This window comes from Equus caballus, chromosome 5 (assembly GCF_041296265.1).
Source record: "Equus caballus isolate H_3958 breed thoroughbred chromosome 5, TB-T2T, whole genome shotgun sequence".
Classification (NCBI taxonomy): Eukaryota; Metazoa; Chordata; class Mammalia; order Perissodactyla; family Equidae; genus Equus; species Equus caballus.
The window spans coordinates 56,469,684-56,486,500 of record NC_091688.1 but is presented as its reverse complement, the minus strand read 5'-3'; the positions used below and the strand labels follow the sequence as shown (position 1 = coordinate 56,486,500).

Genomic DNA, 16,817 nt, shown 5'->3' with positions numbered 1-16,817 from the left:
ACATAAGAAAATTAAACGATGTTCAAATTTTAGTGTCAAAAAATAAGTTTTATTGCAACAAAATACAGCATGCTCATTTGATTACGTATTGCCTATGAGTACTTTTATGCTACACGGGCAGAGTTGAGTAGTTGTGACACAGACCACATGGCCCACAAAGTCTAAAATATTTACTATCTTGACCTTTAAAGAAGAGTTTGCTGAACTTGGCTATATATTGGACAACACAACTAACAAGTTTGATCTAATAGATATAAAAGGAATACTGTACTCGATAAATTGAGGATACATGCCCTTTTCAATCACCCCCAGAATTTTTTAAACACTTGACCACATATGAGGCTGTATATCATGTTTCAACAAATATCAAAATATTAGCTAAAAATCAATTATAAGAAAACCCCAGAAATAACTACATAGGCTTGGAAATTTAGAAACAAGTTTAAATAGCTTCTGGGCCAAAATAGAAGTCATAAAGGAAATTAGAAAATATTTAGAACTAAAAAATAACAAAAGTACTACATATTATTTCTTGTGAGATGGGAGAAGCCCTTCTGGAATGGCAAGTAGAGACCTTTGAAAAGTCACTCCTCCATCAAAACGAGAAAACTGGAAAAAATGATCAAGATCAACTTTTTAAGAACTCTGGAAATAAACCAAAGAATTGCAACAATCTGAGAAACAATTCAAGAAAACAGCTGAATCTCAGCAAAGAGCAACTGCTTTGTGGTGTTATAACTTGCCCCATTCCCAGCCTCCAGCCATCCCCATCTCCAGCTCCTCTGTAGCCTTGAAAAAACAGTAGCCTCAGAATCACAGTAGCTGTAAAAACCAATATTCTAGCAGCCACTGGAGGGGGCAGATGCACTTGGAATTCTCCCTAAAAGCTCCATTTCCAGAGAATTGTCGTTGTTTGACTTGTCTGAAAACTTCCTGTAAAGCCTCATTCTGACCTGAGTCAGAATTCACTCATTATAAACAGTCTTTTTCTGAGTCCCTTGGTGAAACAATCAGTAGCAATTGTTTACAATGTGACCGCCTGAGGCAGCAATAAGAGGGCAAACAAGAGGCTGACTAAAAAAAAGAAAAACTAAAGAATGAGATGTCCATAGGGGACTTTGAAAAACTCTGACATTTGCTTGGGACTCTAGAAGGCTACATGCACATGCAGGACTGCACTCATGCCCAGGAAAGACCTGAGAAATACCAAATCTCTTGCCTCTGGTCGAGGCTAAAGCTAGGGTCTAAACTGCAAGAGTGATGAAGGCATCCCCCAATAAGCACACAAAGCCCCTTGGCAAAGGCTGGCAGACTTCGGTTTGAGGTATCTGAGGAAATCCCTGTCCAATCATTAGCTGACCACTAAACTGACTGAGCAGAGACCTCAGTGGCCACACAGGACAAAGGAAACAGACTTGCCAGAACAAGTTCAGGACAGTGACTAAACAAACAGCAATAATAGCAACAACAACAAACACTGAGGGTGGGGATCTTATTTCCAGAGTTGCCACAAAACAAAAAAGATGAGATTAAATATGTTCAGCAAGATTTCAGGATACAAGCTCAATATACACACACACACGCACAAAATCAATTGTTTGAGTAAACACCAATGAGCAATCCAAAAACAAAATTAAGAAAACAATTACATTTATAGTAGCATCAAGAAAAATAAAATATTTTAGGGGAGATTTAACAAAACAAGTGTAATAATTGTACACTGAGAGCTACAAAATAGCATTGAACAAAATTAAAGAAGACCTAAATGAAAGGAAAGATATCCCACGTGCGTGAATTGGGAGACAATATTGTTAGGATGGCAGTACTCCCAAAATTTATCTACATATTCGATGGGACCTCTATAAAAAATCCAGCTGCTTCTTTTTCAGAAATTGACAACTTGATCCTAAAATTCATAGAGAAATGCAAAGGACCCAGAAGAGTCAAAATAATATTAAAAAGGTATAACAAAGGTGGATGACTCATACTTCCTAATTTCAAACTTACTGCAAAGCCATAGTAATCAGGAAAGTGAGCTGTTGGCATAAGCATAGACATATAGAAGAGTGGAGTAGAACTGAAAGTCCAAAAACAAACCCATACATTTATGGCCAATTGATTTTTGACTGGGGTGCCAACCAATTCATGGGGGAAAGAATTGTCTTTTTAACAAATGCAAAAGAATGAATTTGGATCTCTAGTTCATACCACATATAAAAATTAAATAAAAATGGATTAAAAAATCCCAAATGCAAGAGCTAAAACTATAACACTCTTAGAAGCAAACAGGAATAAATCTTTGTGACTTTGGATTAAGCAATGGTTTCTTAGATATGATACCAAAAGCATTAGCAATCAAAGGAAAAAAATACCTAGGAGCATGATGCTGGAATGTATATGTTCAGCCAAACTGTCTTCCAAAGTGGCTGCACCATTTTGCATTCCCACCAGCAATGAAAGAGAGTTGGACTGCATCAAACAAATTGGACTTAATCAAAATGGATGCCATGGAGAAAGTGGAAAGACAATCCACAGAATGAGAGAAAATATTCACAAATCATGTATCTGATAAGGAACTTGTATCCAAAATAAACAAAGTATACTTACAACTTAACAATAAAGAGATAATCCAGTGAAAAGTTGGGGAAAGGATTTGAATAGACATTTCTCCAGAGAAGATAAACAAATGGCCACTAAGCACATAAAAAGACAGTCAACATGGGGCTGGCCCCGTGGCCGAGTGGTTAAGTTTGTGCGCTCCGCTACAGGCGCCCCAGTGTTTCGTTGGTTCGAATCCTGGGCACGGACATGGCACTGCTCATCAAACCACGCTGAGGCAGCGTCCCACATGCCACAACTAGAAGGACCCACAACAAAGAATATACAACTATGTACCAGGGGGCTTTGGGGAGAAAAAGGAAAAAAATAAAATCTTTAGAAAAAAAAAAAAAAGACAGTCAACATCACTAACCATTAAGGAAATGCAAATCAAAACCAAAAGGAGATACCACTTTACACCAACTAGGATGGCTACAGAGAGACAATAACAGTGTTGGCAAGGATGTGAAGAAACTGGAACCCTCATCTGTTGCTGGTGGGAATGTAAACTAGTGCAGCTGCTTTGGAAAACAGTCTGTCAGGTCCTCAAAATGCTAAACGCAGTTGCTATACGACCTAGCAATTCTACTCCTAGGTATCTACTCAAGAAACAAATGTCTACACAAAAACTTGCACGAAAATTTTTATAGCAACTTTATTTGTGGCTTCTAAAAAGTGGAAGCAACCCAAATGTCCATGAATTGATGAGTGGATAAACAAACCATGGTATATCCATACAATGGATATTACTTAACCATAAAAACAAAGTACTGACACATGTTACAACATAGATGAACCTTGAAAATATTGTGCTAAATGAAAGAAGCCAGTCACAAAAGACCACATATTTATGTTTCCATTTATATAAAATTTCTAGAATATGTAAATCCATGGAAACAGAAAGTAGATTAGTGGTTCCAAGGTGCTGGGGAGGAGGTGAAATGACTGCTAATGGTACTGGTTTTTGGGAGGTGGGGGTGATGAAAATGCTCTGGAATCAGATAGTGAATATAGTTGCACAACTCTGTGAATATACTAAAACTTTGAAGGATGAATATTATGGTATGTGAATCATATCTCAACAAACTTGGTATTAAAATTCCTAGGATGAAGCTAACAATACTTTGAAGGAAATTTATAGCCATAAATGCCTATATTAGGAAAGAAGAAAGCCTAAAAATTAGTGAACTAAGTATCCACCTTAGAAAGATAAAAAGGAATAGCAAATAAACTGAAAGACATATGAAAGACTTCCTATTTTTTTCAGGTATGTAGCAGTAGGATAGTTGTGAATTTTCCCTCTTCTCATTCTAGATATCATAGGAAGCAATAATAACAATGGAAAAAATCCAGAAATTACATTTGTAGAAAACCTAGGGAAACCATCAAACTTCAATTGAACACCAGTGCTGCCAAAAGCAGAGCTGAAGAGCAAGCCCACAGGGATAGATGTGAAAGAGCTACTGGAATGAACAGGGAGGAGGTAAGTGTAGGAGCTCATAGCTCTCAGAATTTTCCAACAAGCAAAATTCCAAAAGGACAGTATCTCATCCTGGGAGAAAATTGTGTGGGCAGTACCTAAAATGAATAGAGCAGGATCCCAAATGAAATAGAGAGAGAAGGCTTGGAATGTGCCAGAGGTATGGGTAGGGGTGGTCCTTACCCAGCAGGTTCAGAAAGCACTAGTAAAATATAACTTCTAAAAGTAAATGCATCTAAGAAAACAAACAATCTAATTTAAAAATGGACAAAAGATCTCAACAAACGCCTCACCAAAGAAGGTATACGGTTGGTAAATAAGCATCTGAAAAGATGCTCAATGTTATATATCACCAGGGATTAAAATTAAAACAACAATGAAATACCACTACATGCCTATTAGAATGACTAAAATCCAAAAAATTAATAATATCAAATGCAGACAAGAATGTGGAGCAACAGGAACTGTCATTCATTGCTGGTGGGAATGCAAAGTGGTGTAGCCACTTTGGAAGACAGTCTGGCAGTTTCTTACAAAGCTGAACATACGCATTCCAGCAATCATGCTCCCAGGTATTTTATTTAAATGAATTGAAAATTTACATCAATACAAAAACCTGCATGCAAATGTTTATAAGCAGCTTTATTCACAATTGCCCAAAACTGGAAGCAACCAATATATCCCTCACTAAGTGAATGGATAAACAAACTGTGGCTCATCCATATGACAGAATATTACTCTTTGATAAAAACAAATGAGTCATCAAGCCATGAAAAGATATGGAGAAATCTTAAATGTATACGTAATACTAAGTGACAGAAGCCAGTCTGAAAAGGTTACATACAGTATGATTCCAACTACATGACATTCTGGAAAAAAGAAAACTATAGAGACAACAAAATGATCAATGGCTGCCAGGAGTTCACGGTGGGGGTAGTTCAGGATAGGGGACCGGAGAAGGATGAATAAATAGCACATGGGATTTTTAGGGTGGTGAAACAGTTCTGTATGATATTGTAGTGGTGGATTCATGACATCACACATTTATCAAAACCCATAGATGGGCTGGCCCCGTGGCCGAGTGGTTAAGTTCGCATGCTTCCCTTGGGCAGCCCAGGGTTTCGCCACTTCAGATCCTGGGCACCGACATGGTTCATCAGGCCATGCTGAGGAGGCATCCCACAAAGCAGAGCCAGAAGGACCTACAACTAGAATATACAACTATGTACTGGAGGGCTTGTGGGGGGGAGGAGGGGGAGGAGAGGAATAAGGAGAAGAAGAAAAGAAGAAGAAGAAGAAAAGAAGAAGAAGAAGAAGAAGAAGAAGAAGATTGGCAACAGATGTTAGCTCAGATGCCAATCTCAAAAAAAAAAAAACCACCCATAGAATTGTACAACAAAGAGTGAACTCCAAAGGAAACTATGACTTTCAGTTAATAATAATGTATCAGTATTGGTTCAGCAACGGAAACAAACAAATCGCACTTCCAAGAAGTTAATGATAGGGAAAACTGCCAGCTGGGAAGAGAGGGAGTGTATGGGAACTCGGTACTTTCTGCTCATTTTTTTCTGTAAACCTAAAATTGCTCTAAAAAATAAAATCTATTAGATTTTTAAAAAGTGACTGTATCATCTAGGATGGAAGGGCTGTGAAGAAATCTGGAACGCACCATGCTGGAGGCAGAAGTCTCTCGGAAGTGGGTTAGGCTCTAGAAGTGGCTGCCCTTACATCAAATCCTCTCGTCTCAACACAGAGGGAAGCTTCGGGCTGAGAAGTTTGGAAAGCTTTGGGGACACTTTCATTCACTTCAACCAGGAACCTCCTGCTACGACTAAAGGAAAATCTATTTCACTAAATTTTGAGTAACCAAAAAAAAAGGAATTCAGTTTGCCTCCATACAAGGTTACTGTTTACTGTGGTGAGATGTGTGAAACTGACAAAAAAGATTAAATATTGGTCTCAGATCATTAAAGGCAATGAGAAATTGAGAAAAATTGTAACACATGAGATACAGCGTAAATTAGGAGTCAGGCGCCCAGACTCAAATCCTGGCTTTACAACTTACTGGCTAAGCAACCTCAAGGGAGTTACATAACCTCTCTGTGTCTCAATTTCCTCATCTGTAAATTGAGATTATTAAAATATACATCTCAACGGTTTGCTGTGAGGATGAGCTGATTTAAAATTTTAAAGTATTTAGGATTGTGCTGGTACACAAGCACACATTGCTTATATATAAAGAACCCTTACAAATAAATATGAAAAAGAGGAAGATTCCAATAGTAAACCAAGAAAAGACGTGAATAGAAAATTCACAAAAAGAAAAAAAAGGCTTCAAATGTTTGACTCCCCAGTAATCAAAGAAATGAAAATTAACATAATAAGGTGTATTAATTGTCTATCAAATTGAATAAGATTAAAAGAACAAGAAAATCCAGTATTGGCAAGGGTATGAGGAAGTAGACATTTTCATACTGTGCTGGAGGTAGGGGCGTAAGCTGGAAATGTCTCCGAGGAGAGCATCTGTGCAATTTAGATTAGGGCAGACACAGCTGATTGCTCAGCCAACTGTTATCCACCTTCTTTTTTCCCTAATAATAGTGCTCATCTCCTGAGAAAAAAAGCCAAAAATGTCAGATACTTTCTTTCTCAGCCTGGGTCCCTGGCCACTTGGCCAGCTCCAGCCAATGAGGTATGAGGAGAAGTCTGCCGGTGGGGAGGATCTGGAAAATAGTTTCTTCCCTGATAAAGAGAGACGCTTGAAAGCTTTTCTGTTCACCCTCTTTCCTTTCTGCTTTGGAAGTTATTATATAAGGACCTCATGCCTGGAGCTGTGTGGCTTTCTTGCAACCCTGAGGAAAAGGTCAGAGAACTACAGAGATGACCATGCAGAACCTTGACATCATTGATCTGCTCAACTAACCCTCAAACAGCAGCCCAGGCACTAGAGCTAATGTTGTGTAAGAGTACATAACGCATAGGAAAATCTTCATTATTTACTACTAGGAGAAAAAGCAGTTCAAGAAACTGTAATGTCGTGATTCCAATTCAAATTCACATATATGCATGTGATATATGTGAATATATTCATTGAGAAGTATAATAACAGTGATATTGAACATTAATTAAGCACTTCACTAAATCCATTATAAACTGAGAGGATTCAATTATTACCTTTCTTTGTGATGACAGTCTCAGACGGTGCTGTTTCTGATTTTTGCTGAGAAACACTGTCCATCAAGTCTCCGTTATGAGGGCTCGCTGGCATTTCAGGAGGAGGACAAACAGGACCTGAATCGGGACTACTGCTCACAGCGCCATTTGCAAAGAGAATCTGAAGGAAAAGCAAAAGTTGTCGGTATTCTCAGAAGCAAGGAACAGACTGGTTAACAATGAACACTGTGTGTCAAACTGACATAGGTTAAAATTAATCCAAAGAAGAAATACTATTTCCACCTCCAGACACGGCACCAGAAAGCATCTGATAGAAGGGTAGGTGTGGAGCTCAAAGACAATAGTTTAATAACCAGCACAATAATATTATTTTATGTTTTCCACTTACTTTCCATTTTGTTTCTTTTCTTTTTATTTCTTGTCTTTTATTGGATTGATTTGAGGTTTTTTGTTTTTTTTCCTATTCTTCACCCTTCCCCTATGCAATTGGGGAATTCTCCACTCTATTTCAATCTTTTTAATAACTAGAACTTTAATAACTTTAATAACTAGAACTTTTTAGAACTTTAGCACATATTTATTTTGTTTTTATCTATTTATTATTTTCGTGAGGAAGATTGGCCCTGAGCTAACATCTGTTGCCAATCTTCCTCTTTTTGTTTGAGGAAGATTGTTGCTGAGCTAACATCTGTGTCAGTCTTCCTCTATTTTATGTGGGATACCACCACAGCATGGCTTGATGAGTGGTGCTAGGTCTGTGCCCAGGATCTGAACCCACAAACCCTGGGCTGCCAAAGCAGAGCACATGAACTTAACCACTACACCACCAGACCAGCCACTATTTACTCTTGTTTTTAAATGCTATTTCTTTAACTTATTGAATTTTGTACATTACTTTCACAGGACTGGCTTTTCTCCAAGGTTGATGATCCTCGGGTGCATGGTCATATTTCTCATCAAGAACCCCTTTTCACCTTTTGGTAGTGTGGTGTCTGGGCATAGGAGCTCCTTCTCTGTGATCACTGGCGAGGGATGGAGCAGGGCATATGGCTTTGGGATATTATGGTTTCTGGTTCCCACCTTCTAGGTAGTAGTGAGTTGCCTGGGGCACCCGCCTGATTTTCAGAGCTCCATCTGTGAAATGTCTGTGTTAGAACTCCTATTTTGATTTTTAATTTCGCTGCGGGATTTTTTTCTTTCATGTGTTTTAATATTTGCCCCTGTTTCTTCATCAGTCTTATCCCATCCGACTTGCATTTTCTAGGAATTCTCCCAATCTTCTGATCTATTGATGACACATTTTGTTGTTCTCTAGTACTGTTATGAATTTATTATTTAAAAGTATTTTTATATCATTTTAAGGTGCCTTGAGAGGGAGCAGAAGTAAACACTGTGTTCAGTCTGTAATCTTGGATCGTATGTAGAAAGATAAGTTTATTTGGATCCTGGATTGCACAGATAGTGTTTTTTTCTTCTACCTATTCTATTGTTTATTTGTCATTTTAAAGTTTCATTTCATTTTCAAGTGGGTTGTTCCTCCCCCCTGTCACAATACTGTTCCTTACCCGTAGCTTGTTTGTAAGCAGCTCCTTCCACAGCTCCTTCCTTTGCAGCAGGAGAGAGTAATTTGTCTAACATATTCTCTTACCTGTGTGGATCCATCCAACATGTATTTGACAACAGTGCCTTGACTAGTGATAACTCTCGATGCCTCCTGCTCCACTGGTGGCATCACCGTTTTGTAGAACTCATAGTGCTTCACCTTCTGGGGGTAGCTCTGTCGGACCATGATGTCCCAAGTGGGTTCCTCATCCATAACATGGTGATCTTAAATAAACAACAACAAAAATAACCTTACTGTGAACTGGACAACGCTATGTGGCTGGGATTTTATTTTCTTGCCTAATTTTTTTCATTCTTTTGTCCACATATGAATAATAGGGCAGTTTCCACGTCATGACAGATGGCTCAGTGTACTGGTTCTTTGCTGCCTTTGTTATAGCCGAATGTAGTAGACAAGATCATCTACATGTACTTCTTAGGTACCTTCTCATGTATCAGCCATTTTCTCTAATGAAGTCCAGGACATTCCAGGGGAAAACTAGGCAAGAAGCAGAGCTTTGCTGTCTTAGATGTTCCCTCTGCTCCCCATTGGTACTTTTCTGTCACTTTGAGTAAGCTCTTGTTCCTGGATGCGCACTGCTCCTCTGGTGTCCTCTGCTTGCCTGGAGCCCCAGGGGAAGTCACTCACTGAGCTTGCCCTTCCTAAATCATTCATCATCTTCCAAAGTTAACATAATCCCCATCCCGAACCAAATCCAGAGTTTTTTCAGGGTTCTACTCTTAGCTGGCAATCAAGGATAAAAGCACCTAATAAGTTCCTCCAAAAGAAAGCACTATTATTATTGAGAATATCTGGCACAGAGTAGCTACTCAGTTTTTGCTAACAATAATTTTCCCAATTTATAAAGTGGCTTATTAACATGTAACGATGGCACTTCAAGGCCTATATCACACTGATGGGAAGATATTTTGGAATGAAGGCCTTTCATGATACTCCTCAAGTCACAGAAGTAATAATAATGATAAAACAAACACTTACTGAGATATTTCTACATGTTCAATGCTTTGTATGTGTATTTTAGTCAGCCCACCTCAGCAACCCTTTAAAGTAGACACTTTCACTTTCCAGAGTTTCCAGACGAATAAATAAGTAGAGGCTTGGAAGGATTATAACTTCTCCAGGGTCACACAGCCAGCAAGTGTCAGACCCCGGATTTGAACCAGGTCTCTTCTTAACCGTTTTCTTACACCGTAGAAACAACCACCTCTATCACAACCCAAAAACCAAAAACGTAACATTGGAATAATATATTCCAGATTAGAAAGTATTTTCTCATTTAATACTTCTAAAACTATGTTTAGTACATGACATTATTATATAAATGAAGAAATTAGGCGGAGAGGGGTTATGACTTGTCCAAGATCACACAGGAAAGAACTCAAGTCTTTCTCCTTACATCATGTGACCTTCTCTCTCTATGTCCATGGCTGACCCTGATAAAGATATTGCTACTTTGGTATTTATGTTGTAATTATGTTCAGACATGAATTAGGATATTTATAATATACGGAAGATTTAAAAAAGATTATGTGTTCCAGGCAGAGTTATTATTAACCACATTGTCTTCTCTGACATAAGGATGAAAATATCAGATTAGACAATGAAACTAATAGAAAAGCTGGGTTTTGAAACAGGATCAAGCAAGCAAACAAACAAATATGTCTTTGAACTTGAAAACAATATCTCTCTCAGTGCACTCATAGCATCTTCAACTTTGGAAGACCCTTAGTGGCCATCAGTCTTAACAGCACACACAGTCAATCCCATGAAAACATGGACCACTAGCAATCCTTGGAAATTGAAGCAAGGGTCCATGGTCTATTTTTCATAATTCAGAAAGCCTAATGAAAAGCAAAATTGAGACAAAATAGATTACAACATTCAGTTTTCTTTGGCTGGGAAGTAAATATGACATTGAATTATTTTTCAAATACATATGCTTTTTCTGTGATAGATACACTTTTCAAATATGGTGTACATAAGGGAACCATAATAAAGAGGATATTTGGTTGTGAAAAAAATCAGGATCCACTCATATCATATAACATTTATCAGATGAAGAAACATGGTCTAGAGACACTAAGTAATTGAAAGGGCCATATAGTTGGTTGGAACTCAAGTCCTAGTTCAGGGCTTGCTTTGTGGCCACCTCCCTAATTCTACTGCAATAGTGGGTCTCCATTTAAATGATATTCACATTCAGTCACCAATGTGGATGCCCCATCAGATTAATTAAAGAAGTCCTACTTGTACTTATTTATTCATCTTAATAGGTTAGTAGCTATGTACAGAATTCACAGAAATAACAGATCCTCTAAAATTATATACTGATACCTGGCAACAAGACCAGCTTTCTTCATCTATTTAGCCTGCAATTATCTCTATCTACTTTGCGTTCACTGTCTTTGGTTTTGATCAGACCAGCAAAGCACCATACCTCTGGCCCTTTGTAGAGGCAGCAAGATAGGGTCACACAGTAAGAGCATTGGCTTTGCCATCACTGGACCAAAAATGGCATTTTATCACTGCCACTTAGGAGTTGAGTGACTTGGTAAGTTACTTAACCTTCTGAAGCCTCGATTTCTTTATTTGGTAAAATGGAATTATTAGGACTTAGCTTAGAGTAGTTGTATTTTGTCCTGTATGTTAAGTACTTGGCCCATAGTAAGTGCTCAAAATATGGTTATCATAATTATTAGCCTATTGTTCATTATCAGCAACAAGTATGTGTAACTGGTAGGAAAATACACAATTTCAGTGGTGCCTTAACTGTTTTCTACATGATTTTCTGCGCCCTTGCCTCACCAACCCACCCCAGCTAGCACTCACCTGCAGACTCTTGGCCAATGAAGGTCACTAGAAGCCCACTGGGGCAAGACACATTTAGGTTTTGGAAGGTGGGAACATAAACAGTCTCTTGTAAAACAGGTTCTGGTTCTACTTCTTCCTGTAAATAATTTAACATGTGAATAGTCGCTTGTCATTCTCTAAATGAGTTATTGATTTATTATGACTAAGCAAGGACTTGCTGAGTGTTTAAAATGACTTGCTCAGGACTAGAGGGCCCTGTCATGGAGTTTATAAGGATTCATGAGTTTCTTTCTTTGTACAATTTTTATTCTGCTTGTAGAATAGCACACAGACATGTGAAACAGTTAAATAATAGTACCAAATTGTTGGCACATCTTTCCTCAGAAAAGGGAGATATCAAAGTTAATGAGAATAACTAGGAAAGGATCAGGGAGGAGGTGGGGCTTGAGCTAGGCCCTGAAAGATGCCTCTGTCTGCATGGTAGGTGTAAGGGCTGGCCAACATTCCCACTACCTTCTTTGTGTAATTCTTACAGTTTGGATGCTAGAGACATTATGCTATTAGGATATGTGTCCTTATTTTTCTATAATGAGCACGCATTGCTTTTGTAGTAATTAAAAAACAATAAAAGAAAATAGACAATAAAAAGCTTATTTATAAATTAATGAGGGTTTGGGTGTGTCTACTTTAAAAAATCTTAATTAATTTCATGCTAACTATGCCTGAATCCCTTGTTCGGTTATATGAACTCTAGAATGAAAGCTTTTTGGTTACTTCCAACCAATCCCTAATGATAATCATTTCAATTTTTCCAACTGGCTCTCTTTTATTAGCAACTAAAATCATTTCAACTGGTCCCCCATTGCTGGAGCTTAAGTTTATTCTAACTAGTCTTCTATTGTTGATCATTTAGGTTGTTTTGCCTTTGTTACTAAGGGAGAATAAAATATGAATAATTAGCTAAAACTCAGTTAAAAACACAAAGCAAAAAGCTTATGAAATTCTCTAAAATGAACAATAATGCTTGAAGACATGAACATGCCATGACAAATCTATCATTACACACAAAATCAGTAATGATCTACCACCCTTCCATTATTGTCAATTTTTAAAAATGTTGGGTGAACCAATTGGTTTGCTACAAAATTGCTTTCAGACAAATTAAAGAATTACCTGGGGTTATTCTGTTCAATACTTGAACATTTTTACTTAACAAGGTCAAATGTCCTAGCCTGAGAAAACTCCTTTAGTGTAGCCATGTAAATATAGTGCAGAGAGAGGCTAAGCAACTTTCAAACCTCATAACACTTAAAGGGCCGGGGTCTGAAATCCAGGTTCTTGATCACTTTTTAACACATTTTTTTTCTTCTAATAAGTTGAGCGGTTTTACATTATACAAACTGTACCCCTATATTAGTAAATACCAAAAGAGTCAAAATTAGGCAGGTAGTTTCCTTCTTGCCCCTCCTTTAGAACGTCTTTTGATCTATATTCTTCTATTAGGAAAATGCTTAGAGTCAAGGCTTGCATCGTGTGCGTGTGTGCGTCTGCATTTGGTACGGGAGTGGAGGTAGAGGGGGTCTAGCGAGTTGTCCTCTAGTCTTGCTGAATTCTCAGCACATCAATATCTAAGTCCAAGTCTACCAAATGCAAGTGTTTCTATTATTTACTTAGAGATCCTCCTGTTCCAATTGTTCTTTATCTCAATGGAACTAAATAAGGTATTCAAAATAAGGAATGGTAGAAATTTGACCAACCAAAAGCAAAGAACATTCAAGAACCTGGGTGGAAAAAATGTTGAACTAGTCATTCTGAGTTTAGAATGAATGACCTGAGACAGTTTGTATATGACGATATGTTTCCTGGCATGGAATCCAACTCTTGTGTGCAAATCTCTTCTTGTCCATGCAAAATTGAAACTTAAAGGAATGCTAGTGAGTCTGCACAATAAAAATGTATGCACTATAATAACACTATTGACATAACTCATGATTTTTAAAAAGTTAACGTTGAGGCAGAAGAAGAGCTTGGGACTCATGGCAAGATCCACCTACCTTTTTCTCTTCTTCTTTTGGATGTTCCTCTTCTTTAATAGAGTCTTTGGGCTTTTCTTTGCCTTTGGTTTTCCCTTTTCCTTTGCCTTGAGGAACAGTCACTACCACAGGAATTATTGTTGGAGTGAGTGCTGACGGGATATTCAACATTGCTTCCAAATTAGGATCCTTATCCTCTATAAAGAGAAAAAGGAGAAAACAATTAGACATTTATATTTGATCTGTTTGTTAAACAAAGTTTACATCTCAAACATTTACACAAGTTGGCAACAATTTTTACCTTTCTGAATATGATTTATCAACCTGGATAGATTTCAGGGGTAATGTAGTTGATTTGAAAATCAGGATTGTAGTTAAAAAATTTGAGGTACTTCATATTTTGATATATTTGATTTAGTCATTATTTCATATGTTCTTGCCTTCCCATATAGACTGTAAACTTCTAATGACCGGATAGTAAACCATCTCTTCATTTATTTGAGAAATATTTATTAAGACGTTCTTATATGCAAAATGTTTGGAGCAGTGGGCAGTAATGAAAAAAAATATAAAAGACCTATGAAGGCAAAATAGTCTAAATAATATCTGCAGTCAAATAGCTTCAATACAAGGACATATTAAATAGAAACATAAAGGTTACAAACAAAAAAATTCTGAAAAGAAATAGATTATTTCTAGCTGAGATGATAAAAGAAGTTTTCTTGCAGATGATGGATCTTATTCTGGGGTTTAAAGGATTGTCAGAATCTAAAAGGAGAGCTGATCTGTGGAGGAACTATGTCAGAAGTTTCTGAGCATCCCTATGTCTTGAATTCTAGTCTTCGCTGGGTTCCAGGATAACACTACCACCTGGATCTCCTCTTACCTCACCAGTCAAGTATTTTCTCAGTTTCCTTTACTGACTCCTCCTCTTTGATCGATCCCTTAAATGTTGTTAGGTCCCAGGGGTTTCCCCCTTATCATTACTCAACAGATGTTCTCAACTCTGGCTACCCATAATAATTAGTCATGGAATTAAAAAAAAAATGCTCAGGCCTGCACTTTCACCTACTGAATCCGACACTCTGGGGATGAGGCCCAGGCGTTTATATTTGTGAAGCATCACCTGTGATTTTGATACACAGCCAGAGTTGAGCAGCTTTATGATATATATCACATCTAAGTGTCTCATCTGCTACTGGGGTGCAGACTGTCATCTCTGTGCTAATGACTCCAAGCTTTACATCTCAAGGTGTGCTCTTTCTCAGCTCCAGGTCCATATTTCCAACTGCTTTTAGATATCTCCCCCTGCTTCTGGTCCTGGAGACATTTCAGACTCAATAAGTCTCTCTTCTCCCAAGCAGGGTAGCCCTCCCAAGTCCTCAATCTGAGTTGATGCCATGACCAATCATGCGCCTCATTTCTCAAGTTAGACACTGAGATCATTCACATTTTCTCTTTTTGACTCAGCCTATGCATCCAACCAGTCACCAAGCCCTCAGAAATTTCTCTCAGACCATGCCTCTCCTATCTATTCCTACCTACCACCTTAGCTCAGATTCTCATTATCTCTTGATTCATTTTTTGCAGTAGTTTCCTAACTGGTATCATGGCACCCCCACTTCAGTGTACTTTCCAAACTATCATTAAAATTATGTTCCTAAAATAAAATCTGACCATGTCATCTCCCTTTCCTTACTTAAAGATGTCTGCCACACAGTAATCATATAGGACATACAATGCTCACCTTTCTCCACTCCAGCCACACTCAACTTTTCACCTTTCTATAAAGATGTCATGCTTTCACACAATTGTGTATTTATACAAATGGTTCTTACTATCAGATTCCCTTTCCTTGTTGCTTTGTCTGGATAGTGCTCACTTATCTCTGAAGTCCCATCTCAGATACTATACTTTCTCTCTGAAATATTTTCTAGCTGGTCCCAGGACTCTGTTTATATGTAATTTCTAGCACTTATGCAGTTATTTGTCTATTTATGTTTTCTTTTCCCATTAGACAATGAGTTCTTTGAGCAGAAGTAGCATGGTTTTATTCATCTTAGTGACTCAGTGCCAGCAAGCTGCCTGATCCACAGGAAGTACAATATATAAATAAGTGAATGGCATCCAGTTACAGGCAGCTAGAAGCTCCTCCCTCTCATCTCCATTCATTTACTCATTCAGTAAATATTTACTGAGTACCTACTACTATGTACTATAAATTGGATAGCCAATGATGAATAAGACTGCAAGGAACTTACAATGTAATGGGTAGTTCAGGTGAAGAAACCTTTAAGTACAATGTCATGTGTTAAGTCTGTGACAGAGGCAGTACAGAGCACCATAGGAACCCAGGAGAAGGGCATCTAACACAAAACACCTCCACACAACCTGTGCTTTGGCTATACTACATGGTTTGGCTTTCCATAAGCATGCCATGCTTTTATACAACTGAGCTTTTGTGTATACTACTTTTGGTATCTACAATTTCCTTCCTTTGATTCTTTGCCTAAGCAATTCCCACTCACCTCCAAAGACCAGTTCACACACTACTGCCACTTGCTGTGTGAGGCATTTCAGGAGAAAGCGTTGTGAGCAAGTGGAACAGCATGAGAAAATGGCCAGAGACAAAAGAAAGCATAGTTCATTCAAGGAACTGAAAAGCACAAAAAAATAGGGTAGCCAGGATATAGAAATAAACTAAGTGTCCGTCGACAGATCAATAGATAAATAAAATGTAATACATACATACAAAGGAATACTATTAAGTCTTAAAAAATAAAAAGGAAATTCTGCAATATGTGACAACATGGATGATCTTTGAGGACACAACACTCAGTGAAATAACCCCGTCACAGAAAGACAAATACCGCATGATTCCACTTATATGAGAAATCTAAAATAGTGAAATTCCTAGAATAAAAGAGTGCAATAGTGGTTGCCAGAGGCTAGGTGGGGAGAAGGAAATGCGGAGTTACTAATCAAAATCAGTGGGCATAGAGTTTCAGTTAAGCAAGATGAATAAGCTCTAGAGGGCCGTTCATACTCAATTAAGGGGGGAGAATTGGATCGTAAATTTGTTTATCCATTAGCAGAT

The 16,817-nt window shown here is 37.9% G+C and overlaps 1 protein-coding gene across 4 annotated transcripts in view; it reads right to left on the bottom strand.

Annotated features, from left to right (window-relative positions):
• Positions 1-16,817, bottom strand: part of SPAG17 (sperm associated antigen 17) — a 209,669-nt gene that overhangs the window by 65,823 nt on the left and 127,029 nt on the right. For all 4 annotated transcript variants that reach the window (XR_011438724.1, XM_001500885.5, XM_023641329.2 and 1 more), the window contains 4 exons: positions 13,742-13,917; positions 11,706-11,823; positions 8,901-9,079; positions 7,253-7,412 (listed from right to left, as the gene is read on the bottom strand). Coding sequence is in view for 3 of the 4 variants with exons in the window: in XM_001500885.5 (XP_001500935.1) it covers positions 7,253-7,412; positions 8,901-9,079; positions 11,706-11,823; positions 13,742-13,917 (633 nt within the window). In the remaining variant the exon portion in view is untranslated. The remainder of the gene's footprint in view (positions 1-7,252; positions 7,413-8,900; positions 9,080-11,705; positions 11,824-13,741; positions 13,918-16,817) is intronic.